Below are 11,529 nucleotides of genomic sequence, written 5' to 3'. Positions count from 1 at the left end.
ACATAGACAGAGGAGCCTGATGGGCTACCGTCCTTGGGGTCTCAAAGACTGAGTGACTTTCACTTTCACTTCACGTAAGACTTTCAGAACAAACCAGTCCCATCCGCCCTACCTACCTGGGGTGAGCCTATTGCACTGGACTCTGGGGGTACTGGCAGGTAGGATTTGTCTAGGCAGCCTTTGACCTTCCTCTCTAGCAGCCTAAGAACCACCCTCACTTCCAGCCAGCTCCTCTCCTGAATTCTAGAGAAACATGGCCAGAGATCCCATCTTTTCCAGAAAATCTCTCGGGAGGCAGAGTCTTGGTTGTTGGAGTCATTTCTTCATTCAGCAAATATTTTTAAGCACCTGCTTGTGGGAACATGCAGCTTGGCACTGGCGATATAGTAGGAACAAAGGCAGAAACAGTGATAAACCATGAGAACTCACACACAGGGCATGGCAAAAGCACATCTTCAGGAAATGTTAGGAAGGAGGGCACCTGGGACCTGCCTGGAGCTGGTATTTGATCATGTGTAGGGGAGGGGTATAGTCCCAGAAAGTTTCCCTCAGGAAGTGGCTCTTGGCCAAGATCCCAATGCTCAACAGTTCTCTGCTGAATGGGACAGACTAGGACTTGCCAGGCTTGTAAGGAAAGGGGGTTCTGGACTGAGAGCAGGAAGGGCCCTAGAACAGAATAGGACTCAGCCCAGCCGAGGCCCTTCAGGACATGAGAAAGGTTAAAAGCGGGGTGGAGAGATGGGCAGGGAGCCAGGCCACAAGTGACCTTGACAGCCACACTGAGGGGTCCCACTGAGTTATATGAAGCAGGGGGCCCTGAACTGGGGCTCCTCATCTGTCTCCTCTCCCTCCCTGCAGTTTTCCATGGACACAGCCTAGCAGGAAGAGGGCGCCTTTATGTCTCACGGGCCGCTGACCCACTGGCCTGATGACAGCATCCCCGTGTGCCTTGCCAGTTCAGTTCCGGCAGCCCTCGGTCAGCGGCCTCTCACAGATCACCAGTAGCCTGTATATCAGCAGCGGGGTGGCCGCCAACAACAGGCTCATGCTCTCCAGCAACCGCATCAGCACGGTCATCAATGTCTCAGTGGAGGTGGTGAACGCCTTGTACGAGGACATTCACTATGTGCAGGTGCCCGTGGCCGACACGCCCACCTCGCGGCTCTGTGACTTCTTCGACCCCATCGCAGACCACATCCACAGCGTGGAGATGAAGCAGGGCCGCACCCTGCTGCACTGCGCCGCCGGCGTCAGCCGCTCGGCCGCCCTCTGCCTCGCCTATCTCATGAAGTACCACGCCATGTCCCTGCTGGACGCCCACACGTGGACCAAGTCCTGCCGGCCCATCATCCGGCCCAACAACGGCTTTTGGGAGCAGCTCATCCACTATGAGTTCCAGCTATTTGGCAGGAATACCGTGCACATGGTCAGCTCCCCCGTGGGCATGATCCCTGACATCTACGAGAAGGAGGTCCGTCAGATGATTCCACTCTGAGCCATTCCGCCAGCACGTGCCCCAGGGTCACTGATCTTCCACCAAGATCTGTGCTCAGACACCCTCCTTTTGTCAATACAGGAAAACCAGGTGACACCTTTTATAAGGGCAAGGAAAAAGGAAGCGTGCTGTAAGCTCTTAATCTTATCATTCACATCTTTAAAGAGTCAGCTTACTACATGTAAGATGGTGAAGATAAGTTTTCTCCCCAGTGAGTGACAGGTCATGGCTGCTGACCAGAGGGGAGGGTGAACCAGGTGGTGCCCAGGTCAAGTGGACCAGCGCCCAGTGCACGTGGCAAGTCTGGAATCCTGCAGTCTTCCCCATGACCAACTAACTAACTGAATAAGTCTAATTAACTAACAATAAGATAACTAACTGAATGAGTCTTTCACAATTCCACCTCATTCTTTCGAACCCAACGCCAGCCTTAAGCATCATGGCACCTCCTGTGCTTCTCACGGTTTAGGTGCCAACCTACTGGATGAGTAGCCTTCAAGCAGTGTTCCAGAAACTCTGGGAGCCCCAAGGCAACCCTGCTTTCACCTTTAGCCACCATTGGCCAAGTCTGGTTTTCTGGATGGATTGGACTTACACATAAGATAGTTTTCAAAGGATGCATTCTGTTGTGTTAAATTTTTTTTAACATTTTTTTTTATTTGAGCACTGCTCTACACGGCAAGCTCTTCTCCAGCTTTTGATGAAAGGTGGCATTGGTCTCTGTTTCGGGGCACGTGTTGGAGAGCAGGCCTGACGTCAGGCCTCAGCCCAGAAGGCTGGAGCTGTGAACCGAAACGCAGCCTTGTCACCTCCTGCTCATGTGACCTGTGGCCTCATGGAGCCTGAGTTTCCTCATCCCAGTGATGACAGCCCTTTCCTCTTAGGGTCGTCGTGAGGATCAGTGCTTCCTTAGCGCAGTGCCCCAGCGCGTGGTAGGTGCTTGTGTGACCAGCCGCTCTCCGCACGAATGATGCCCTGGCCCCACTGGCCCGGGTCTGAGAGTCATCCTCACAACAGCAGCTCCCTGCATCTGTGTACAGCCCCTTATTGCTCAGAAAGTGCTCTTTCCGAAAGTTGTCCTGCATGGGGAAAAAACGGTTTCAGTCTTCGCGCACCCCTGCCTTGCAGGAGGCCTAGATCTCAGAGCCTTTTCAGGTTTCCCACTGTGTTTAACCCCCATGTCACCTGGGAGTCCTAGAACAAGGAGCACACATCCGGCTTCTCCCAAAGGGCCTTGTTTAGATCACCGGCCATGAGAGCCAGCCCTGGCCTAGCTGGCTGCTGGGGTCCATGGGGGCGTGTGCCAAAGGGATGAATAAGCAAACCTCACCTGAAGGTCCTGAAATCCAGGGTGGGTCCAAGGTGTGCAAGGATCTGGGTCAAGACCAGCTATTCTAACCCAGAGGTTTTCAGACCAAAGGACAACTGCTCCATCTGGGTCCAGAGCCCGGTGGAGGCCAAACACGCCTTCTCTCCACGCCCACCCCTCCCCTGCTTTCACAAAGAGCCTGCCCACAGGTGTCATTTTAGGGTCGGGGGAGACCCGTCTGATTTTCTCGAAGGATAAACAGACCCACAAACACCAGAGCTGGTGTGGTGAGGCCCCCACAAAGCAGAAGAAACCCATCTGAAAGAAACCCAGGTGGAAAATTTCGTTGAAAGCATTTTTTTTTTTTAAGAGAAGTTTATTTGGGTCTATTTTGTTTCAGGTTCTAAAATGGTTAAATCAACATACCATAAAAGTAACTGTGTCCTGTGTAAGGTTCTATGTGTTTTAACACGTTTGTGTCACTACCTCCACAATCAGGATGCAGAGCAGTTCCGTCCCCTCAGAATTCCCTTATGCTGGCCCTTTGCCCCACCCCAGCCTCTGGCAAACCCGTCTCTGTTCTCCATCTGTACAGATTGGCCTTTTCCAGAAGCTCACATACATAGGTCATAGCGGGTGTAGCCTCTGGAGACGCTTCTTTGAGTGTGTCTGAGGCTCACACGTGTTGCCTTTCGTGGCCGTGTGCTTTTCCTTTGCACGGGTGTGCCAGCGTGTCTTACTTTCACCCACTGAAGGATATTTGGCTTGTTTCCAGTTTTTGGCAATTTTGAATAAAACTGCTACAGATACTTGTGTTCAGGTTTCTATATGAACAGAAAATTATCTAAGGTATGTACCTAGGAGTGAGATTGCTCAGTCATATAGTAAAGGTTTAACTTTAAAAAACCACCAGATTTCCAGAGTATCTACTTTTTTGCCTTCCACTATGAGATCGGTTCCTCTCCGGTCTTTGGAACGGCCAGTGTTTTTTATTTTAGCCATTCTTACAGGTGTGTGGTGTTAACTCCTGTGATTCTGATTTGCACTTCCCATGTGGCTGATGATATTAAGCCTGTTTTTGTGTGTTTAATTGCCTTCCATGTTCCCTCTTTGGTGAAGTGTCTATTCAACGATTTTACCCATTTTTAAATTGAGTTGTTGTCTCACCGTTGAAGGTTGGGAATTCTTTGAATATTCTGGATTGTTGTTGTTCAGTCATTAAGTCGAGTCTGACTTTGCAACCCCATGGACTGCAGCACAGCAGGCTTCTCCTGAAGTTTGCTCAAGTTCATGTCCATTGAGTTGGTGGTACCATCCAGCCATCTCATCCTCTGTCACACCCTTCTCTGCCTGCCCTCAATCTTTCCCAGCATCAGGGTCTTTTCCAAGAGAGTCATCTCTTCACATCAGTTGGCCAAAGTATTGAAGCTTCAGCTTCAGCATCAGCCCTTCCAACAAATATTCAGGGTTGATTTCCTTTAGGATTGACTGGTTTGATCTTCCAGTCCAAGGGACTCTCAAGAGTCTTCTGGATACAAGCCCTTTATCAGATATGGATCTGTAAGTATTTTCCCCCTAATCTAGCATGTCTTTTCTAGCTGCTCTTTAAAGTGTCTCCTGCAGAGCAGAAGTGTTATATGTGGATGAAGTGCTACTTTCCAGATTTTCCTTTTATGGATTATTGTTTTGGTGCCACATCTAAGAACTCTACCTAACCTCCTATCACAAAGATTCTCTCTAGTGTTGCAGAGTTAAAATTTTCTCCTTATTTCCGTGATCCTTTTGTATAAGGTGTGAGGTTTAGTTTGAGGTTCGTATTTTTTCATATGGGTGTTTGATGGTTTCAGTTGTTTGTTGGAGGCTGTCCTTTCTCCTCCACTGAGCTGCCTTTACAGGGTCTGTTTTTTATGCTCCTCATTCAGTGTGATATATGTGTCTCTCTCTCTTTACCAATACCACATTATCTTGATGATGGTAACTTTAGAGTGAGTCCTACGGTATTCTTACTCTTAGAGAAGTATCCATTATTTTACCGTTCACTATGATGTTAGCTATAGGCGTTTTTGTAGTTGCCGTGTATTAGATTAAGGAAGAGTTGGGAAGTCTTCTCTTCTGTTTTCTGGAAGAGATATATGGATGGGTGTTTCTTTAAATGTTTGGTAGGCTTCTGCAGTGAAACTGTTTGGGCCTGTAGATTTTTTTTTTCAAAAGGATTAACAGTGAATTCAATTCCACTAATAGTTAAAGGATTAATCAAACTGTTTCATCTTTGGTGTGTTTTGGTAGTTCGTGATTTTCAAGGAATAGATTCATTTCATCTAATGGATCCAGTTTATGCACGTGGGGTTGTTCATAGTATTCCCTTAATATCCTTAGTGTCTGCAGAGTGACATCACATTTTCATTCTCCAAACTGATTGTTTGTCTTCTCTATTTCTTTGTTAGTCTAGCTAGATGTTTATCAACTTAAAGAATCTTTTTAAAGAATAACCTACCTTGTGTCTTTAATTTTCTCTATTGTTCTTCCCTTTTCTATTTGACTGATTTCTGTTATTTGTTATTTTCATAGTTCTTCTTACTTTGAGTTTATTTTTCTCTTTTTTCTAATTTCCTAAGGTGGAAACTTAGATTATGGATTCGAGAGCTGCATCCCACAAAGTTTTACATGCTGCATTTTCATTTTTGTTCATTTCAAAACATTTTTTAGTTTTCCTTGCAATGTCCTCTTTAACCCGTGTATTATTTAGAAGTGTGTAGTTTAACTTGTAAGTATTTGGAAATTTTATCACCATCTCTGTTGTTGGTTTCTAATTTTAAATACTGTCTAGGTCAGAGACCATAATATTGTATGATTTCATTCCTTCTAAATTTGTTGATGTTTACTTAACAGTGTAGGATATGGGCTGTCTTGGTGAATGTTTCCTATGCACTTCGAGAGGGGGAGATGGTTATTTGGGATAGAATGTTCAGTAAGTGTCAGTTAGGACCAGTTGATGGATGGTGGTTTTCTGTTTCCTTGTCGTATTGATTACTGAGAGAAATGTTGAGGTATCCAACTAAGATTGTGGATTTGTGTACATCTCCTTTCAATTCTATTAATTTTGTTTCATGTATTTGAAGTTTTCTTGTCCGGTACATACACACTTAGGTTTGTTACATCTTCATGGTGAACTCACTCTTGTATCAACATGCGGTGTCTCTTTTCCTTCTTAATTTTCTGAAGTCTATTGTCTGACATTAACATAACCACTCCAGCTTTAAGTGGTATTTGCATTATATATCTTTTCACATCCTTTTACTTTTAACCTAAAGTGTGTTTCCTGTAGACAGCATTTGGCTGGGTCTTTTTTTAAATTTATATCTTCAATTTGTCTCTTAATTGGTGTGTTTAGGCCCAAATTATTGCTATTTGGGTTTAGGTCTACCATTTTATTGTTTTCTGTTTATCCTTTCTGTTTTTTTATTCCTCTGTTTCCCTTTTCATGCCTTCTTTTGGATTACTAGTATTTTAAAATTATTCCACTTTAATTTTGTATAGTTTTTTCCAGAGGTTGTACTAGAGATTTTAACATACATACTTAACTGTTTGTAATCTACCTAAATTAGTATCTTACTACTTCTCACTGGTATTCATATTGGATGGTGTATTAGTTTTCTCTTGCCACCATAAGAAATTACCACAAACTTAGTGGCTACAAACAATACCTATTTATTACTTGACGATTTATGTAGGGCACAAGTCTGGTCGGGCTTCACTAAGTCTTCTGCTCGTGTATGTGCTCAGCCGTGCCCGACTCCTTGCCACCCTATGGTCTGCAGCCCTCCAGGCTCCTCTGTCCATGGGACTCCCAAGGCAAGAGTACTGAAAGGTTGTTGCTGAAACACGAAAGAGGTCAGGATTCTTGGCCTCCGGAGGAAAAGAATTCAATCCGGGGCCAGAGACGAGGCTTGATCGCTCAGAGCTTTTGTGTAATAAAGTTGTATTAAAGTATAAAAGAGAGAAGCTTCTGACATAGACCTCAGAAGGGGGCAGAAAGAATACCCCCGTGCTAGTCTTTAGCTGGATGTTATATAGCTACTAGCAGTCTCCTAATTTAAAAAAAATGACATGTCTCAAAACTCAGAGAATGGCACCAGGCCCCTCACCTACAAGATGCATTTTGAGATAATCTTGGCATCTGATGAGTCATCCCGGGCCATAAAACGATTGACTTGATTCTTGAAGAAAGGCAGATTCCCATACAAATAAACAGATTTCATTAACAGATTAGGAGAACAATGAATGAGTATAACATACTGGTTTGTCAAGTTGGTTCTGAGCCTTTAGGCAAACCAACTTGAAGGCAGTCTGGGATAAATGCATAGCACATTAACATAGCTTAAGACAAACATTTCCATAAGAAAGATGCACTGGTTAGCTCAAGGTTTGAGAACGGTTAAGTTCCGGTGGAGCCATAATCTCATTATGGCAACACAGAATTTTAAGAGAAACCTTGTTAAATTTGTATAGAGAAGGGGAAAAAATGTAACACGAGTTTGTTTCCTCCTGCCCTTTGAGAGAGAAATGTCTGACACTTGCAGCCTATTTCCTCCATTTGGAGACCCCTGGCCTTCCTGCCTGTTACCCTCTCAATACTAGAGTGGGTTGCCATTTCCTCCTCCAGGAGATCTTCCCAACCGAGGGATTGAATCTTCGCCTCCTGCACTAAGGTAGATTCTTCACCCTGAGCCACTGGGGAAGCTCGAGGCTTCTGCTTTGGGTCTCACAAGGCCAAAATCAAGGTGTTTTGTCAGGCTGAAACCGTGTGTGTTTTGTTTTGTTTTGTTTAACTGGAGGCTCTGGGAAAAGATTCTTCTTCCAAGCTTATTGACACTGTTACCAGAATTCAGTTCCTTGAAGTTGAAAGCGACCCCATTTCCTTCCTATCAGCTGGGGGCTGCTCTGTGCTCTAGAAGCTTCCTGCATTCCTTTCCACGTGGCCTCCTCCAACAGTAGGAGGATTGTTGAATCCTCCTCAGGCTTTGAACACCTCTGACTTTTCTTCCTGCCGCATCTCCGAATCCAGTCAGACAGCAATCTCTGCCTTTAAGGATTCATGTGATTAGACTAGGCCCGCTCAGTAACCCAGACAGTCTGGATTTTAAAGTCCATAACCTCAATTACAACTGCAGAATCTCTTCTATCATGTAAAGTATCGTTCACACTTTCCAGGCAACCGGGCATTTGGCAGAGGTGGATATCCTGCTGATTGTAGCTAGTTTTCTACTGACCTGTCTTCAAGTTCACAGATTTTCCTCTGTTGTTCTGCTACTAGGACCATCCAGTATATTTTCAAATTTTGATTGATGTATTGTCTTAGTTTAAAATTTTTTAATTGGTGATTTTCTGTATCTCCTATTTTTCTCTGCTGAGACTTTCTGTCTTTTTTATTTCTAAGGTCCTTTTTTGATAAGTCCAACATTGGGGTCATCTCAGTGTTTAGACTCTCCTGGTTCTTGGTATGTAGAGTAGCTTTGGATTGTGTCCTGGGCATTTTGAATTATTACTATATTTTGAGACTCTAGGTCTTGGTTAAATCCTATGGAAAATGTTGAGTCTTTGTTTTAGGAGGCAGTTGATCCATTTAGGATCATTTCCGGTCTTTGTCGTCTGGGCCGTTAAAAACAAGAGAACAGCGTTAAAGTGGAGTCTCTTAATGCTAAAACCCACGTCACCAAACCGAGACTTGGCAATAGTTTCAGCTCTTCCAGAAATGGAATATTAAGCCAGTCAATTTGTATCACCAGATCAGCACAAGTTAGGTAATCAGCCTGATAGACTCTGGCCATCCCGTAAGGAAAGTAGACTTGCAATAACCAAAGCCATTTTCTGCCTGGAATAGCTTCCTTGTGCCTGCTCCCTCCTGCCCCTAAAAGTCCCTCAGAAGGGGCCTCGGGGCCCCTTCTGTTTGCTAGATGGATGCTTCTCAATTCATGAATCACTGAATAAAGCCAACAAGATTTTAAAAACTTACTCAGCTGAATTTTTTTTAAACAGTGCCAGAGTTCGATGGTCGGTTTTCTGAACTTTTGCAATGTTAGGTCAAATCTGTCCTAAGCTAGTGCCACCCAGGGGCCAGCCTGAAATCTGAGTGGTCTGCCCAGTAGTGTCGAAGTCACTGGGATGCCGTTTGGGGTCAGATCCACACACGTGAGCCTGTGGGATCCATTTCTCAAGCCTCCCGCTCTCCGTGGGTTCTCCCAGGCTCTCCAGTTTTCAAGGCCGCCCTTCCCCGGGTCCTCCAGCTAGAAACTGGGGCTTTTAGTCTCCCTGCCCTGCTGCACGCATCCTGTGACCGAGTGTGCTCCGGGGCCAGGTGACAGGACGAAGAGAGAAAAAACAGCAAGGGGACTCCTGCCCACCACACATGCCTTCAACCGCAGTTCTTTGGGTCAGAACGAGTTCCCCTGAGCTTTAAGTGTTTCCTGGCTTCCACCGCCCGGTTTCCACTTCACGTGAGGCTTGCGCAGGGATGGCACTGTATAAGGGGGAAAAAAAAAGAACGAAGAAGGGGATTTCTGTCCTGAAGAGTCCTCAGACCAGGAAGACAAGGCTGCTCTTGAAGGCCTTTCTTTCCATGTCCATTGCACAGTCCCAGGATTCACGCTGCCTCGGAGACCAGGCCAGCAGATAACAGGGCAAAAAGCAAAACAGGAGACTCGTCATCAGACTTTTATATCCCAAATTCTGGTTTCCTCTCCTAGTCCACCTGCTACCACTTCTTTTTGAGAGTCCTCAGAGAGCTGCTTCCTGCATTCCATCCTGGGTTGTTAGTTGCATTCAGAGGAAGGACAGACTATATTTACTCAGTCTTAGAACTGGAACCCTCAGAAATGTGTTTTTAAAAATAAAGGCTCATTTGTGGAAAAACGAAAATACAGTGCATCTACAATACGATCCTCAAGTCAGCACTTTGGTGTTGTGGTATATTCCTTCTTTCTATATAATTTTTGTTCATCATTGAGAAGATATTCGAACCTCTTTTTTAAGTTATTCTTTTAATATTCAGGATGGGATATGGCAGGAAGGATTTCACATCCTAAGTGGGAGATGTTGGGGTTGAGAGGTCCTGAGAGGGTCCAAGCCCACAAATCTTTCTAGACTTCCTTTGGCAAAATACTGGTAATGCCTTTTCCCTGAAGAAAAAAATGTTTTGCTGGCGGAGTTGGGGAACACCCAGCAGACACCTCATGTGAATCGGGCAGACCCCACACACCCCTATAACCTCACACCCTGGCTCTGTGGTTCACAGCAGAGTGGGAAGCAAGGAGTAGCAGAACCCTAAGAATTAGGGGGTGAAGACCACACCTTGCTTTTCCATCTCTGTGCAAGATGGTTGCTATAACCTGAATGTGTCTTCCTAAAATTCACATGTTGAATTTAGGCTTTTGGGGGGTAATTAGGCAATGAGGTCATCAGAGTGGAGCCCTCATGAATGGGATTATTACCTTTATAAATGGAGCCTGTGACCCAGAAGCAGGCCCTCACCCGACCATGCTGACACCCTGGTCTCAGACTTCCAGCTCCAGAACTGGGAGCAATACGTCTCTGTTCACAAGCCACCTGTCTACAGCATTTCGTCACAGCAGCTGGACGGACTGCGGCCATCTCTTTGGGCTTCCGTTTTCTGTATATGTAAGGGCTGAACTGGACCACCTGGGAGACTTGGCAGAGGTGCGAAGGGTTGCTGGTTCATCTACTGACAAGCTCGCTTCAGCTGATTTGATGTTGGGCTACAGCATAAGAAGCATGCAGAGAAAGTGTCAACATGTAAAGAGAAGTGCCCAGCCCAGGCAACACGAGCTGCCTGGTGGTGCTGACAGGAGGCAGGAGGCACATGGTGGCCACGGCGGTCAGGAGGGCGCAGATGGAAGCTGAGATCCCGGGAGGCCATGACCAGAAGTGTTTGTTGTTCCATCGTGGTCCTTGCGCGATCGGAACCTCCCATGGTGCACCGCGGTATTCCGTGTCATTTCCCGGAAGTATTCACCACTGAGCCGGAACAGTGTGATGGTCGGTTCCTGGCATCCCTGAGCTGATTTGGGAGCAAGAGTCCTCGTTTGCCCTGGCCCCCTGGAATGAGAATCCAAGGCCCCCCTGCGGAGGGTGGGCAGGGGCCCCCTGGCAGCTGGGGCTGAGACAAGGCAGCCGCTTTGTTCTGAATCCACAATGGCAGGATGCCCAGCACAGAGCCAGCTTCCTCCAAGGCAGGGCAAGGGGGTGGGAGCCAGGCCAAGGGCATGCCCTGGGGCCCTGGGTGAGCAGGGGAAGCCTGCGAGGCGGGAGCGCACAGCACGGGAAGCCTTGGGAGAGGAACTGGGAGGCGCCTGGAGTGAGCCCGTCTGCTCACATGGCTCAAGGACCTAGTAGGTTTGTGAAATAAAATTCACACCCTATGTCAAGACAGGAAAAAGCTCAAGACAGTACACTCTCCTCTGCCTTTCCGACCTCCCCTCTCCCCACACTGTGCATTGTGCATCTGCATGTACCCATCGACCAGAACATCCCACCAGCAGGAATACCTGCTCAACCACAAAGAGCAGAATTTCTCCCAGCATCAAGACAACGCCTCAAAAGATAACACTCTTTCTTGAAACTTGTAAGGGGTCACATGATCCACCACGGCGACGCTTAGACCCGGATTATGTAAACTGTCATTTGATGTACAGCCCCCCCCCCCCCCCCC

The 11,529-nt window shown here is 46.5% G+C and overlaps 1 protein-coding gene across 1 annotated transcript in view; it reads left to right on the top strand.

Moving 5' to 3' along the window:
- Nucleotides 1–3,238, top strand: part of DUSP18 (dual specificity phosphatase 18) — a 5,296-nt gene extending 2,058 nt beyond the window's left edge. Inside the window, exon 2 of the mRNA XM_010828781.1 lies at nucleotides 859–3,238. Within this exon, the coding sequence (XP_010827083.1) occupies nucleotides 929–1,495 (567 nt within the window). The 5' untranslated portion in view covers nucleotides 859–928 and the 3' untranslated portion in view covers nucleotides 1,496–3,238. The remainder of the gene's footprint in view (nucleotides 1–858) is intronic.
- The last annotated feature ends 8,291 nt before the right edge of the window (nucleotides 3,239–11,529 follow it).

This window comes from Bison bison, unplaced genomic scaffold (assembly GCF_000754665.1).
Source record: "Bison bison bison isolate TAMUID 2011002044 unplaced genomic scaffold, Bison_UMD1.0 scf7180017864495, whole genome shotgun sequence".
NCBI lineage: Eukaryota > Metazoa > Chordata > Mammalia > Artiodactyla > Bovidae > Bison > Bison bison.
Note: the sequence above shows the minus strand (reverse complement) of the source record. Positions and strands in the feature narration are given on the sequence as shown.